Source organism: Episyrphus balteatus, chromosome 4 (genome assembly GCF_945859705.1).
Source record: "Episyrphus balteatus chromosome 4, idEpiBalt1.1, whole genome shotgun sequence".
NCBI lineage: Eukaryota > Metazoa > Arthropoda > Insecta > Diptera > Syrphidae > Episyrphus > Episyrphus balteatus.
This window is the reverse complement of record NC_079137.1, coordinates 55,909,257-55,926,345: the sequence shown is the minus strand read 5'-3', so window position 1 is coordinate 55,926,345 and position 17,089 is coordinate 55,909,257. Positions and strand designations below refer to the sequence as shown.

General features: G+C 30.8%; 2 protein-coding genes across 2 annotated transcripts in view; one reads left to right on the top strand and one right to left on the bottom strand.

The window, feature by feature from the left end:
* LOC129919680 (frizzled-2) overlaps positions 1 to 17,089 on the top strand; it is a 228,625-nt gene that overhangs the window by 150,937 nt on the left and 60,599 nt on the right. The gene's annotated exons all lie outside the window — the stretch shown is intronic.
* Positions 10,250 to 11,124, bottom strand: LOC129919681 (trypsin zeta-like). The gene has a single exon (XM_056000653.1). It carries the CDS (start codon positions 11,095 to 11,097, stop codon positions 10,300 to 10,302), a length of 798 nt encoding a protein of 265 aa, XP_055856628.1. The 5' UTR covers positions 11,098 to 11,124; the 3' UTR covers positions 10,250 to 10,299.

Here is a 17,089-nt window from a genome sequence, read left to right as displayed (position 1 = left end):
TTATAAAATGCGTAACAACTAGCGCCTTTTTTTGCTGAATCGAAACTCCACCTGATAACTTTACTTCATGACAAATAAATTTGTGCCAAAGAAATCTGAATAAGAAGTTTTATTCACCAAAACTTATAATTAGTAAATTTTTTTTTTTTTTGGGCCTTACCAATAATCAAATTTAAGGCTGACTTAAATATTTAACTGAATTATATATATTTCACCCTACCAATAAACAATTTAATACTCAGGTACAAGGCTAACGCTCGGCTAAATTTAATAGTTGAGTTTCATAACGAGTGCAGCTTTTAACCTGAGTTGTTTTTATACACTAGTCCAAAAAGTTAAAGGAACAAAGCAGAATTCGTGATAGCTCCAACAAGTACCTATTCAATTTGATTTCTTCTACTAAGAAAGATTTGTAGAAACAAAATTTCAAAATCGTTGGAACCTTATAAATAAATTAAAACAAAAAAAAAATCAAAAATAAAATTGGTATGCAATTTCGTAGAAATCACTATTCAACATTCAAAACTAAAATGTCAAAAAAAATTAATTTCCGGTTTTCGAAAACTTGATTTTTCAAAAAAAAGTGTTCAATTTTTTGTATCCAAAAACTATTATTTTTCCAAATTGTCTTACTGTTTTATATTTAAACTATATAAAAATTCTTTAAAATTGAATTGGCAGTTTGGCAGAAAATCAGATTTGAAAAAAAAAACGGTTCTACGGTAGGTTAATAATAATTTTAAAAAATTTCCATGATTGCCCAAAAACTATTTTATAATTTTTTTAAACAAAATTACTGGTACCGTTTTCGAGAAAATAAAACATTTCCGAAATTGGTATATGGCAGGTATCGTTATTTCTGGTAAACAAAATTAGTTCTAAAAACCCCTCTGGAGAGTCTCCAAAAAATACTTCATACCAAGTTTGATGTTAATCGGTAGATCCGTTTAGCTATAGACAGACAGACTGACAGATGAACAAAAAATCTACTATTAGTATTCTCCAATGGAACAGGGCTATAGTAATGCAATGTCTGATTTTTATCTCAACTTTTTTTTTGTGAGAATGCATAGCTTGACTATATAGTATCATGACAAAATAAAGAGCATGTAAAGCTACATTCTTCTAGTTTTAGGATATTAGAACCAAATATTTTATTTCAAATGGTGAAATAGGAAAATCATTGGAACTATCCAAAACCACATTTTCATACATTTGCGATCAAAATAGACCTTTTTACAGTTTTTTTTTTTTTTCAAATAAACTCAAATTCTTGTGAGTTTATTTCAACATTTTATTAATTATTATCGTTTAAATTTTAGATTAAAAAAAATTAAAAACAGAGAAAAGTATCCAAAAATGGTACGAAAAGATTTTTTTTCCAAAATTTAACATTTTGTAAAAACTGCAAATTTGAACAAAGCCGTAAATCCAAAGTTCTTGTTCGCATACACAAATCATTTTAAGCAAATAATCGAGATAGTTTCGTATTGTATTAAAATATTTGAAATATGCATTAAAATACTTTAAAATAATGTGTAATATGGCCATATTGTATGAACTTGATCCTTACCTACTCTTGCATATGGGGTTTAAGAAAATAGTAAGTATATGCTACAGTGCATGCAGACAACATTTAAATAATGTGAACTACAGCTAGATATTATTACAAAAAGCACCCTAGTCAAAATTAAATAAACTCTCTATAGTTGAAGAAAAATCTTCTTGTCGTTAATAAAAACAGAAAAACAAAATCCTTTCAAATATACATAAGAATCAAACATTCAAAAATAAATGTTCAATTCAAAATATTACAAAAATTAAAAATAAATTCAATTTGAATATTACAGAAACAAAAATAAACAAACACACTTCTAACACAAAACAAAACTAATACAAATACACCAAATATAAATAATATAGTAGTTGTGGTTACTTAGTAACCAAAAGTCCTTTTAAGGAATTTTTCGGCCATCGAATACACAATCCTAAAACGATTGTGGCGCCACTCTTGTAACGATTGTAGCGCCACCCCTCAAACAAAGCGGATGTTTTTTCCGGTGTCACTTCTATATATAATTATTCAATGTTTGGACCACTTTAATCCAATACTCTAAATTTTTCAACCGAATCCATTCAAACTGTTTGATTACCTTCTTCCATTAAAAAAATTCAAACTTTCGAGCAAAAATATCGGAGTTTTCTGAAATTTATGTCACGAAATTCTTTAATTTGGTCCACTTTTATCCTATATTTTAAATTTTTCTATCGAATCCGTCCAAACTGTTTGATTACCTTGTTTAATGAAAAATGTTAAATTTTGAGCAAAAATATTAGACTTTTCTGAAATTTTCTTCACGAAATTCTTTAAATTGGGACCACTTTCATTGAATACCTTAATTTTTCTTTCGAACCCGCCCAAATTGTTTGATTACCCTTTTCAATAAAAAATGTTAAATTTCGAGCCAAAATATTGGACTTCACGAAATTCTTTAATTTGGACCACTTTCATCCAATACTTCAAATTTTTCTACCAAATCCGTTCAAACTGTTTGTTTACTTTCTTCAATAAAAAATGTTAAATTTCGAGCAAAAATATTGGACTTTTATGAAATTTTCTTCACGAAATTCTTTAATTCGGACCACTTTCATCCAACACTTCAAATTTTTCTACTGAATCTTTTCAAACTGTTTGATTTCCTTCTTTAATGAAAAATTTTAAATTTCGACTAAAAAAATTGGACTTTTCTGAAATTTTTTTCACTCATTTCTTTAATTTGGACCACTTTCATCCAATACTTTGAATTTTTCTAAATAAAATTTTAAATTTCGAGCAAAAATATTGGACTTTTCTGAAACTTTCTTCATGAAATTCTTTAATTGGGACCACTTTCATTGAATACCTTAATTTTTCTTTCGAACCCGTTCAAATTGTTTGATTACCTTCTTCAATGAAAAATGTTAAATTTTGATCAAAAAAATTGAACTTTCCTGAAATTTTCTTCGAAAAATTCTTTAATTTGGACCACCTTCGTTGTTTGATCTCATCTCACATCTCATGCTGTGTCAGTTGTTCATATTTAGGTATATTTAAACCTCCTCATGGACGACCAAATATGAGCACTATCTACGTTATAATATCATTTCGTCATAAATCAATTTAACATTAATTTCCAATATACAATATGCAATTTGTCCAATCGAGAGAGAGTGCCACAAACAACTTGAATAAAAATAAATCACAACTTTTTTTTTTTTTGTTTCCTCTTGTCCCTGTCCATTATAATGACCTTCTCTTCCCTCTCTCATCCTGGGAGTATGTTTTTCATTTTTGTAGATTGTAGAGAGGTATCAGAGAGGTATTGGGCGAAGTGGAAACCGCATAATGCCACCAATTGTGCTTCCAGATAAATTACCAACAGAACCACATCCATTTCAAGAGCTATGGCTGCGGCTGGCTGGCGTACAAGAAGAGTATAAAACGTAAAAACGTTGTGTGTGTTTGTTGGCCAAGTCCAATATTCTTCGCTTCACAATGATTAATAATAATTTCTCTGGAAAATGACGTGGAAACTATTTTCAATTAACGATTCTTCTCCTCCTCCTCCTGCTGACTTCTCTCGTTCTCTTGGTCATTCCATTTCCATCGCTCATATGGAACTGTGAGACTCCCTATGAATCTCGTCTCGATTGATTTTTACCAGAGTTCATCAAACATTCTGTGGTCAGAGACTTTTGCAACGACTACGACGACGAGCATCAAGGAGGAAAAATTGCTAGCAATGATGCGTGTAGCTGCTGACGATAGTGATTCGTTGGCGATGGATGAAGTTGGCTTTTTACCCAGTTTGAGAGTTAACCTCGCTGTTGTCTTCAGTCTCAGGAGTCTTCTATACTGCTTGTTGTTGCATGTGCATTGTGAACAAGTGAGTTCTCTCTACGACAGACAAATGCGTTTGTGATTTCTGATCATTTGTTTGACTTGAGTATGCACTTAAGGATGACTGAGTTGATGGTTGCCTCTGCTGATGCCCTCATGCCTCAGATAAAGTGTATATAGAAGGATTGGTTCTTCTACATCATTCTTTGACTCTTGTTGGAGAATGTTATTTGTTTATTGCCAAGCTTGTATATTATAATTAGTACAAAGATTGGTTTTCTAGGATTTATAGTATCGATTGTAACAAATTGCTTTTTTTTTCTATGAGTATCATCCTTCTCTCTGATTCTCGTTTGTTACTTCTGTAATTTGTAAGTAATGTGTATTCAAATAGGATACTTTCATCGAGGATTAATTGAAAATATTTAATCATGCTTTGCTAAGGATGATTATTGTTTTTGACATTCCTAAGAAAGGAACGGGTTTTTAAAGAATTCGTATGAGGATGTCTTCCTCTAAGTCCATCGAATGAGACATCAAAAAAACGGATCTTTAAGCTCTATTCAATACTGAAAATTAAAAGTTTCATCTAGGTCTGGTTCCATATATATTTCGAACCAAACAAACATTTTGTTCTTTTTTATTTTCCGAAGCCGAATTTCTTTGACCAAAGTCTCGAAATAGGTTTTTAATTAAAAAAAATGAGTTCTTAATCAACAGACCTATGCATTCAGTTAAAAATATTGCAATTTTGGATTTTCGAAAAAAAATCCAAGGGGTACCTACCCCTTGCCTAAAAAAAATGCATTATCAAAAATTCTCTCCAAATTCATTGAGTGATACATCAAAATAAAGGTCTTTTCTAGCTCTATTTATAACTGAAAACTAAAAGTTTCTTGAAGGACTGGTTCCGGATATATTTCGAACCAAACAATTTGATTTTCTAAATTTTTCTTACTTTCCGAAGCCGATAGCTTTTGACCAAAGTCTCGAATTAAAGATATCATAATCAGCCTATGCAGTCAGTTAAAAAAATTTACAAATTACAAATTTTTGGATTTTCAAAAATGTCCTTTAAATTCATCGAGTGAGACATCAAAAGAAAGGTTTCTTTGAGCTCTATTCATATAACTGAAAACCATAAGTTTCTTGAAGATCTGGTTGCTGAGTTATTTGCATCCAAACATATTTTTGTTTCAAAGCAGGGCTCTTCACAACTGCAATTAGGTCACACGTGCTAACACTTCTTTCTTCAGTTTGTCATATTTCGATCTAATTGAAAAAATTACGTGAAAATTTGTACCTTAAAATACTAATCTAGTACTTTTTCACTATATTGGAATTTGATTTCTACAAAAAAAAAAAAAAAACATGTTAAAAATTTTTTCATGTTGCCAGATAAGCCATTGTACAAATTGAGCTGTTTGATTTATTACTTTTTTCCAAAAGTCCGATACGATTAAGAACTTTTCAGGAAACTGTCAGATATCGGACATTTTCTAAATTAAAAAAAAAAGGATTCAATTACAAATCAATTCTTACAAATTGTAAGAAATTCTGCAGATTTTAGTTTTTTCTTCTTCTTCTTTCTTCAATTTGTCAAATTTCGATCTAATTGAAAAAATTACGTTTAAAATTGTACCTTAAAATGCTTATCTAGTACATTTTCACTATATTGAAATTTGAATTCTACCAAAAAAAAACAAAAACACGTTAAAAATTTTGTCATGTTGCCAGATAAGCCATGGTACAAATTTAGCTGTTTTATTTCTTACTTTTTCCAAAAGTCCGATACGATTAAGAACTTCTCAGGAAACTGTCAGATATGAGACATTTTCTAACTAAAAAAAAAAAATGTATTAAATTCCAAATCAATTCTTACAAATTGTAAGAAATTCTGCAGATTTTACCGATGATCAGCTTTAGTTAAGAATCTTCATAGTTTTTTATTAATAAATCTTTAAATAAATAATTCTACCCTCCTTTGAAACTTATAACATGAGTTCTTATAAATTTGAATCTTAAAGAACAAAATTTAGAAATAATACAATAGTCCAAAATTTTCTTCCCTCTTAACAATCAAGCCTAATTTGTTGAAAGATTGTAATGACAAGGTTTTTTTTATTTCTCATCATATTCCAAAAAAAAACGTGTCAATTAATTTATACGATATCTTAAAATTTCATCAAACTCAATCCACTCTTTTAACTCAATTTTGAAAAACCCTTTTTCTTCCAAACTAACCAAAAAAAAAGAAAAAAAATCAAACAGCAAAAACCCTAAAATTACAAAACTTTTACTTTGTAAAAATACACACAACAAAACACAAAAGAATAGGGATTCTTTAACAAATTGAATTATAAAATGAAAGTATCTCTGGACCATTGGTACCACAGAAGAATAAAAAAAAAAAAGAATAATTTTATTTTATTCTATACAAACAAATAAAAAAAAAAGGAAAAAAAAACTTTCTTAACCGTATTTCATTTAAAGTTACGCATTTGAGTTTATTCAAGAGGATTGAAACTTTTTTTTTTCATCCTTCTAAATGAAAGAATGGGAGGTCTCCCAAACCACCACAATTTTTATACAGCTTCCTCTATTTCTACATTTTCAGTTTTCACAAAATGTTTGGCTTTGAATGCCGCTGCCCGATGCGAAAAAAAACTTTCAGCTTTCTGATGGGTAATCACACAAAGTTGACTGCTTTAGGATCTACAAAAAAAAAATAGAACTCAAACTTTTTTGATGAACAGAAGAAAAAAAATGATAAAAAAAAAAAAAACTGAAATATCCTTCCATCACCATCAATTCCAATTTCTCCACCCTTTCCTGATTCATCTCACTCGCTTTCTCTGTTTTCCAAAGCAACGACAACGATATTACAACTCATGACGACTACGACGGACTATAATAACTCCACCATTGTTTCTTGAGCAGTACTTGGGCTTCCGGTGCATTTGGCAGAGAACAACATGGTTTAAAATAACGTTAAGCTACACAACGTCGACCAAACTCACAACGGTTTTGTGGTTCTTTTCGTCTCCAGCGAGAGATCCTTTTCAGTCAAAAAAAAAAACTTTAAGTCAATAGAGAAGAAGTCGTGTCGTTGTTGTTGCTGGTTTTTTTTTTTTTGGTTAGGTCGATAGAAGACTTCTCTCTCTTCTTTTGTACCTTCTCTAGAAACTTTATCGAATAAGGTAATGGTATAGTAGCAGAGCAAAGTACTTGTCCCTTAACTTTTCCTTGAGAAGAACAATCACCCCGGGATCAAAGAGGGAAATTGAAAAGTTTTTCTACTTGACCGCCTTCAAAGCTTTTGCTTGACTTTTTCTTCCATACACCTTCCTCCAGTATATAGTAGCAGCGTTTACCTCAAGATGATGATGATGATTCTTATCCCCTTTTGGCCAGGCCAGAAAAAAAAACTCACGAGCGATATGATTTGCATCAAGGAAAAAATATGAAAAAAAAGTTTTTTTTTTTTTTGTTTCGCCTTTATTTTTGTACAACTTAAGCCGATAAGGACGACCACCGACAAGGGTCTACCACTCAGACACACAGTTTTTTGCCAAGGCAATTCAATAGCTTCTTCGAGTAAATAAATTAACAAAAAAAAAAAAAACATGAAAAAAAGAAAGAATATTTTCGGGTTATCGGAATAGGTTATCGGCCTATAGCTGAAGCTGTTTTTTCTGTACATTCTCTTTCTCTTAAGTTGACTTTTTAAATTGAATCACTTTTGTGTTTATTCATATTTGTATATTCCTTTTATAGGTTAATCTGGAGAATATCACAAAATGAGTCAAGTGGCAAAAAATAGAAAAAAAAAAACAACAGAGAAACACACTTGACGCTTTTTTTTTTGTTTTTAATTAATTTTCAAGACATTACAATGTCGAGTGTCGCTTTAATTAGAACGGGGCTAATAAAATAAGTTGATATTGTAGGCAAAAGGCAGGCAGTCAGAGCGGTTATCAAGCCTAATGAGTGGAAATTAATACCGTTTCGCTGTTGTTTAACTATATTTATCATGTAGATCGGAAGTAGCTGTTTTTTTTTTTTTAGATAGAGAGATGATGTCGTTACGGGTTAATCAGTTGCACATAAATATTTATTTTACGACTTAGTCAGCCAGCACAGAAAACAATGGAAATCTAGTCTGGAATTTGCATATAATTTTTTTTGTTTAAAATAAAATTGCGACTTAATTTGTTTTCTTATCTCGTAAAACAAAAAAATTGATTTGGAATTTAATCCAATTTTTTTTTCGAGTAAGAAAATGACACATATCAGACAGTTTCCTGAGAAGTTCTTAATCTTATCGGACTTAAAAAAAAAAAAATTATGAACAAATTTGCTAAATTTTTACTATGGTTTAAAAAAAAAGCTTATCTGGCAACATGACGAAATTTTTTACGTGGCTTTTTTTTTTAATTTTGTAGAAATCACATTCACAAATCTAAATTAGCATTTTTAGAGTCAAATTTTGACGTAAAATCTAATCAGTTCCAAATTTGACAATTGCAATTTTGCAAAGCTTTGCTTTGGAACAAAAATATGTTTGGATGCAAATAACTCAGCAACCGGATCTCGAAGAAACTTTTAGTTTTCAGTTATGAATAGAGCTTAGAGATACCTTTCTTTTGATATCTCACTCGATGGAGTTGGAGGAGATTTAAAAAAATGGAATTTTTTTTGGCAAGGTGTTAACCTTGATTTTTTCTCAAAAATTTGAAAAAATAAATTTGTAATTTTTCACCGGAATGCATAGACTTGTTCACTGTGAACTTATATCTGTAAACCAAAACTTATTTCGAGACTTAAGTCAGAAGATATCTGCTTCGGAGTGTAATAAAAGGATAAAAAAAAACACACATTTTCGATTTTGTATTCTTTTGATAACTTTATCAAAAGCTTTAATTTTCAATTGTTGAACTATAAGTTTAGGTACTTGAGACCCAGTCATGGATTTTATTTTGTATATTTGTAACCATTTAAAGTTCAACCAAAACTAAGTTTTTCTAAATTAAAAAAAAAATATTACGCATACACCACAGTGACCCGACAAATATGTAGTAAATAATTCCCCATCGATCTTTTAGATTCAGGTATCAAACCGTCATTGAAATATTTGTATACATCAAAGATTATATTCAATGACCAATTAAAAGTTGAGAAATTATAGTCTTTTTCATTTTGGGTCTTTTTTCCGACTTACAAAGAGGACGAGATATTCAATTCGTCTGTATTTTTTTTTTTTTAATGTTTGTGACTTCATAACTTTGGACTGAGTGAACCAATTTTTATAATTCTTTTTGTATTGGAAAGCTGTTGCCTGCACGAAATTTCAATTTCGTTCAGTTTTGGCTATTGAAACTATGGGAAAAACCATAAATCCCAGTTTTGATCCATGGAAGTCGGTTTTATTTTTTTGATAAAACGATTATTTATTATTTTAATCGAAATAAGGTGCTTTTTTTGTTGAAATCGTCTGGCCTCATTTAGAGGATTCTTTTAATTCGTTTTGTTGGTATTAAATCAGGGTTGGTTAAGAAAAAGTTAAAATTTAAAAAAAAATCAAATTATTAAAATCCAAACAATTAATATTTCCAGAATTCGAATTTTCACTAGGCACTTTACAATAATTTATTTAAAAAAATTTTGGTGTATTTCGAACCTTTGTCAAGGTTAAAATTCGGGGGGATTACAAATTTCAGCAAAACGTAGGTACAGTAAGACATTGATTATGTTCGAAGAAATTTGTGGCAAATTAAGTGATACATCATTTAGGAATGATGGGTCCAATAATCCACATTTAAACACGGATTGAGAAGAAATCAAAGCATTAAAACAGTGTTTCTCAATTTTTTTTTTTAAATATCTCACCAGAATCTTTCCAAATTCTTGAGTACTCTTTAAAAATATAATGTTTTAAAAAATATTTGAAAAATTCATCTTTGCACTTTTTCTGTACCGGTTTTAAAACTGAAATTCGTAATTTTTTCTTCCAATTTTGACATTATTATGAGTTCACTGCAGGTTTGTTACTTTTGCACCTTTTGAATGTTCTGTCAAATTATATATCGAACGTTTTTATGGGAATTTTCAATTCCCACTTTTGTTAGAATTTTCCACTGACTTTAAACTTTTTGAAACTTCAAAAATTTCCACTTAATTTCTATCACATTCCATTGAATAATTTCACTGGTATTAAATATGATGGTTCGAAAACGTTTAAACTTTAATAACGCCCATAAAGAGTTTGCACTTTCAATGTATTAAAAGCCACGAGGAACTCTTTGTAAAATTATAAGAACTTTTTTCCTCACATCCGAATTTATAGAAAAATAGAAAAAAAAACCAACATTTTTAACTTCCTTAAAATTATTGTACTTTTCTTTATTTAATATCTAATATCACGAGTTAGCTTTAATAGCTGCATCAATCCAAGGTCTTAAATCTGCCACACTGGCATATACACCTGGAAATTCTGCTCTAGCACAGCCATCACCCCAAGAAACGACTCCAACAAGAACGCCATTCACCAATAGCGGACCACCAGAATCTCCCGAACAAGCATCTTTACCACCTTTAGCAGTTCCAGCACAAAGCATACTTGGATTGATTCTTCCTTCATCAAATCGAGCCTCACAAATTTCATTAGGAATTATTGATACCTCAACTTCTAGAAGAAGATCAGATAGAGCACCAATTTCTGATACTTGACCCCATCCTGTTACTTGTGCAATCTCATAAGGCAACGGTCTTGTTTCTGTCATTTCGATTGCCTTGATGTCATATCCATTCAATGGTAATTCAACGTCCAACACTAAGATAGCAACATCATTATCAAAAGGTGTCAACTTGTAGAAATCTTCATGGTAGACAAAATTTTTAACTGGCACCATAATTCCATGTCCTGTACGTTCATTTGTTCCAGCAACAACATGCATGTATTTTGCTTCATTATCAACAACACAATGAGCTGCTGTAAGGATGATTTTGTCGCTAACAATAGTTCCTCCGCAAATGTGTTTAAATGAACAAGTTCCACATTTTTTGTATCGTATTGAAATTTGGTGAGGATGTTTGGTAATGTCGCTTAATTTTCCACCAACTATTCGTCCATTGTCATCTTTTATCGTTTGGGTAGGAATTGAAGCAGAATTTGATAAAGCTAGAATTGTAGCGAACACGAATAATAACCGCAACATTGTGAATTAATACTGATGGAAAGTTATTAAAGAATTGGCTTTTATATCGAATTCTTATCAATTCTGGTATTGCGATTAAAATTTTACATTTTAATTGCTTTGTTAGTTGTTAAAAAAAAAATAAATCACAAATCACACTGTCAATCAATAAATTCGTTAATCTTTGAAGGTTTAGTTCTTTTTTTTTAATTTTTTTATTTTAATATACGTAATTAAATTTAGGAAGTGGCAAGGTCATTTATAAGGGCATAACCCAAAAAAAGTTGATAAGAAATGCTCATTTGACAAGAAAATTGAAATCAGTGCGTTTACCTACGAAAAAGACAAAAACAAACATTCGATTTAATGGTTTAAAAGCCTAAAGAAGAAGGTGTAGAATTTAGCGTTGTTTAACACAAGAGCCTAGTCATTTTTAGAAGATAATAATAAAAAAAATTGCTTAAAACTGCAAATATTTAGACTTTAAACCTCTAAAAGAATAACATTATTATTTTGAACAAGTTCAAAAATCTTTTTCAAAATAAAAATCTAATCATTTTGTTAGATTTGATTTGAAATTGGCACGCGTCAAGTGAAAGAAATGATGAAGAATTTATAAAATCCAATTATTTTTTGTTTTTGAATTTTTTATATCAACTAAATATTTGAAATAGTCTTTGCTTAAAAAAAAAAACAGGTGATGGAAATATTAAAAAAAATTAGCAAGATGATTGACAGTGTAATGGGTTTTTTTTTGTGAATGAAAAACAAAAACAAAAGAAACTATTAAAAAGTCGTCATGACTAAAATAAATTTTTTAATCGCTGTCAAATTGATAAGGTTTGAGTTTGATTTATAATACAAAATTTATTGCTTTTATCAATTTTGAAATCAATAATACGCTATCATGATCCTGTTTATGACAGTTATTCTATTGACTACTGGAATTTTGTCGAAAGGTATACATTCAAGACTAAAGATACGTGACGTGGTTACTTTGAGAGTTTAAAATACTTGAAACCGATTTTTTTTTTCTAGAAATACTTATCTTCAAACCGGTATCAACTCGTTTTTTCACTAAAGTTCAAGTCTATACAGTTTTCAAAGGACTAAAAATGTAATCGCTATAAGACTTGAAACCGTGTTGTCATTTTAAACGTTTCTTGTGATGAGATAATTATTTTTCAATTTAACTTTGACAGATCAGTTGTAGAAAAAGTTTTAGTACAAATTCTTTCGATTACCACATTGCGACTTCAAATAATGGACAAAACAAGAGTGTGCAAACAAAACTTCCCCATTGTTTTGTGTTTCTAGTTTTACACTTTTTCAGCTTTCATCGAACGAGTCAAAAAGACCTAATACTCGAGATAATACAATTTACAAGCCAGTCTTCATCATATCATTATGGCTTTCATGTTTTTTCTGACTGTTACAACTGCATTCTGTTTTTAAATACCTATTGGCTTAATTTTGTTTTTTTTTTTTTTTTTTCGTTTTGATAATGCTTTATGAAGCCTGGTTGCAGCAGAATAAAAGAAGATTCCTAAATTCTACATATATTCATTCTTCCTTTCTGATGTTCTTGTTATTAAACTGAACTCTGTAAAAAAGTTGTTCAACTTTTTTTTGTTCTTATAACACAGTTTTTTTTAACGATTTGGGGTCAAAATTCTGCCGGGGTCAAAATTATTTTCACGAAATTCAGCTTTTCATAATTCTGTTTTATTTGTTTGGAAAATGTTAAAAAGTGAGCGCTTTTCAACATTTTCCAAACTTTCCAAATTGTTTGCAGAGTTTGCAAAATCATCTTCTCGAAAATATTAATAGCTTTAAGAATTAATATCTGACCAACCAAAAAAGATATCAACATTTTGTAAAAGCAGTTATAAAGATAAAATTTCTTGTAAAAACAAAGACCTCTATCAAGTTTCTACATTCTAATGTTAGTATTAAGAACGAAATTATCATTAACATGAGTAAAGGTATACCAAAATAAGTGTACGAAGGGGTACACTTTTACTGACCGAAAACTCAAAATCTGGTCATACGATTTTGTTGTGACCTATGAGACTTTTTCATACAAATAGTGCGAGGTCAATATATTGATAATATTTTTTAATTTTTTTTTATAAATCAATGAATTTAAAAATATAGAGAAAAGGTTTTTAATGTTAGTTAAATATTTTCAAAAAAATAATTGAAATTTTTTTAATTTATCAAATAAAAATAATTTTTCAAAAAAATTGAATAAGAGAAGGACTATTTTGTATCACACGATATCTTTCTAATTAGTTGTCAACGGTATATGCATTGATATGAGTTATAAGATCGTCAGTCAAGGCAGTTTTAAAAATTGCGACAATTAAACAACAAACAGTTAGGAAGGTACCAAACTTGAATTGCATTAACGAGGTGTATTTTTGTTTAGTAAGCGAATATGCTATGAATAGAGTTAGCAGAATTTTTTTGTTCCGGCAGAATTTCGAAAAGTAGAATTTGTAAAGACAATAGAAAAAAATCGACTGTCAACGAACCTACTTCTGCCTTTTTTTGGACAACAGAATATTAAAAGCTTCGTTAATAGCCTGACTTTATTCATTTACCATTTTTTTCCAATTCATGATAACTTGTTGGCGCTCTCGATGGAACAATTTGTAAAAAAAGCTTTAAAAGGCAGGGAAGAGCCGACATTTAGGGCAACATTTTGTTAAATGAAAAAAAATTGTTTTTGTTATTTGACTTTTTTCAGAAAAAATAAAAATGCAGTTTTATTGCCACTGCTTTAAATATTACGTATACAAAGTTTAATCAAAATCGTTAGAGCCGTTTTCGAGAAATTCATAATATCGTATTTTTTTGTATAGGAGGTATACGTTTTAAACGAGATATAAAAAAAAAAAAAACAAAAAAAAACCAACTTTCAGAATTCCATAAAAATCATCTGTACCAAATTTGAAGAAAATCCATCGACCGGTTTAGGCTGTGGAAATGTGTACAGATGGACGCACAACCGCACAGACGCACGGACGGAATTGCGGGACCCACTTTTTCGGAATTCTTAATCATCGTAATGTTGGTTTTGATTAAAACCTCAATTTTTTTTGACACGAAACCAATACTTGCCCTATAGAGCAAGTAAAATTTGTAAAGGCTGGGATGGGATACGAACTCAGACATTTGGCGTCAGTTACTACTGCAGCATGGAGTACTTCTTCTCAAGTTCATTGATTTTTTTTCCAAATATATTCTATGATTCTATTATCAGATATAAGAATTATTTATTCAAAACTTTACAATTCCTTATTCATTCGACCTAACTGGACGATTTTTATATTCAACTTCCGGCTTTGCTTTTATCCACTTAAAATTCATGTTTTCACTTTGCGACTCTCGACTCTAAAGTTTGTCAACTTGAGATTTCCTCAACATCCGGAAAAACAAAAACTTCCTATTCCTAAAAATTTTAAAAAGAGAGATAATTGCACTACTTTACTTTCTTGTGTATTTTATTAAAACCTTTAAATAAAAACATTCTGTTTATGAAAAAATAATTTTTTTTAGTCTTTTTAAATAAGCTCGAATTATGAAAACATCTGATACCGCAAAAACTGCATCCCTGATTTTAAGCTGACCAGTCCGATTAATGCAACTTAATGTTACATGGTTTTCGAATCACCCTGTATCAGCTTTTCAGAATTTTTAATATATGCATCATGTATCATTAATTTTTTTTTTTACAAATTGACTCCCACTCAAAAGTTTAAAAGATCTCAGTTACTTTGGCAATGTTGGTATCCATTTGAATTTCTTTTGAATCATCAAAAGGTATAACTCTGATGTCATCCATATAAAGCACATCAAAGCCACACAATACCACACACACCTTTCCTTGTCTTTTATTGCTGATATACTAACGAGTATATCCTATATCTTAGCCCTTTTCATTGAGCATCCATATAATGCAAGTCAAGTCAAAGTGTTCCTCATTAAGCATTTCATTTGGAAACATATATAAAATTTAAATACGACACTCAAAATACGGTCTAATGTTTCTTCACTCATTTCGTTGAACATTCAAAGGAAAAGAAAAAAAAATAAAACCTCCTGCAGCTATATTCATTTGCTGCCCGTTTCGCTATATCATATCCATGCGGCATAAGCGAATTCTTTTCTCGCATAAAAAAAAAAAAGGAAACCAAACACTCCAGCTAGCATCTCCGTTTCATCTGGCAATGCAAATATCAGAAAAAAAGTCCAATGGGATAAAATTTGCAAAGTGGAAGAATGTCCGGTGCAGCTCATTGCATGTGCCCATTTCTTTCATCCTTCTTCTTTTTTGTCTTTTTTTTTTGCAAGAATCCATCGTAGGTAGTTGTCCAATTGACTACCTGCCAGTCGCCTCGCCCGGTTTGACTTCTACAGCACTTAATCTTTTCAAAAAACTGGCGTGAGACGAAACAAAAGGAAACAATCACAACAAACTGGCCCATGATCCAGCCAGCTCAGCGACCAAAAAGACCTGAACGGCAAAGGAGTCTTCCGAAGGAGGAATATCCTCGTCCTCGGTCCTCGTCGGTCGTCATCTCGAATTGCTGCTATGCAATGATGTCGAGGTGAGATATTGTTCGCCACGACCATCCAACCAGTCTGGAGGAGAGTTTTGTTGAGCGTTCGTTCGAGCCGAGCCGGGTAAAAAGAACCTTTAAGGTAATGAATATTGAACGGACAAAATGAGCGGAGGGAATAAAGATTGTCACTGCGTGGCAATAAATCAGACGGCAGTTTCCGAGCTATTATGAGTGCTTGTGTGTGCTTGTTGCCTGTGATGGTGCAGGTAGAGCAGTCAGAGCAAATATATGTACCCTACAGAATGTATTGTATTAAGTTTCTTGAAATCGCCACATGGGGGAGGACGATGAACGACGACGACGAATGATGTGGGTCGGTGTGTATAGTTTGTATAGGATATATACAACTCGGATATAGTAAGTCTTTGACATTTTATTGTTAAGGCAATAAACCAAACAACCATGCTTAATGGGTGGTTGCACGGAGGATGTTTTAATATTCCAAGGATTTTTTTTTTTTTTTGATTTTTTTGTTTTTGTTCTTCAGTTTTCTCATGATGGTACCTGTGGCCATTGAGTGATATGTTGCAAACACAGTTGGGTGTTGGCTTGGGCTGATTGTATAATGTTTCAATTTGATTTTTTTTATGTCTACAATACGATCCAGGTGACAGGGAACAAGAGTCATTTAAAATTCAACATAATCCCAGGATTAGTCAATGAATTGAAATAAACTAAAATAAGGCAACTGACTGAGTGATTAAAATTCAAAAAAACTCGAGCAATCGAGAAAATTGTTCAATTTGGGTTTTGGTGTGCCAGGTCAAGAAAACTGCGAAATCACGGAAAAATCAGCCTCAAGATATGATGTATTAAACTGCAAGGTGACTATTGGAAAGCCAAATAGAGAATCAAATAAGTCTGACGCTACAGATTAAATGTTCGACTTGTAATATATCACTGAAATACATTCAGCCGATTTTGAATGAAAACTCCCGGGGAATTGTGTTCGGGTAAAGGGTTCCTTATCAAAAAAACTTCCAAAAAATTTACTACGTTTCCATTTTTGCATCATTATTATCGAAAAAGGAATGAAATTTAAAAAATCGCCTAAAAATAAAAAAAAATACGTTTTTCTTCACTGTTTCACTAGAATTGTTCTTTTCTTGAATTTTTTCCCCACTGTGTCCCTTCACTCAGATTATTTCAGAATTTGAGTTTTGACGATTGTATTATTAAAATACCTTAATTTTTATCACTTATGTAAAACTTCTTACTTTAACACCAATTTCTGAAACACCCTGTTCCAAAAAAAAAATTTTTTTTTCAACTCAACACTTTCAAAGGCTTTGAAATTTCCTTCAAGATTAAAAAAATTGTGAAGATATGATTTTGAACAGATATGATTTTTGCAGACAAAACAGTCAAAACAGACCACTATG

Bases quoted from the DNA above. Each gene is read 5' to 3' on its own strand.
- LOC129919681 (XM_056000653.1), bottom strand. From the start codon at position 11,097: ATGTTGCGGTTATTATTCGTGTTCGCTACAATTCTAGCTTTATCAAAT.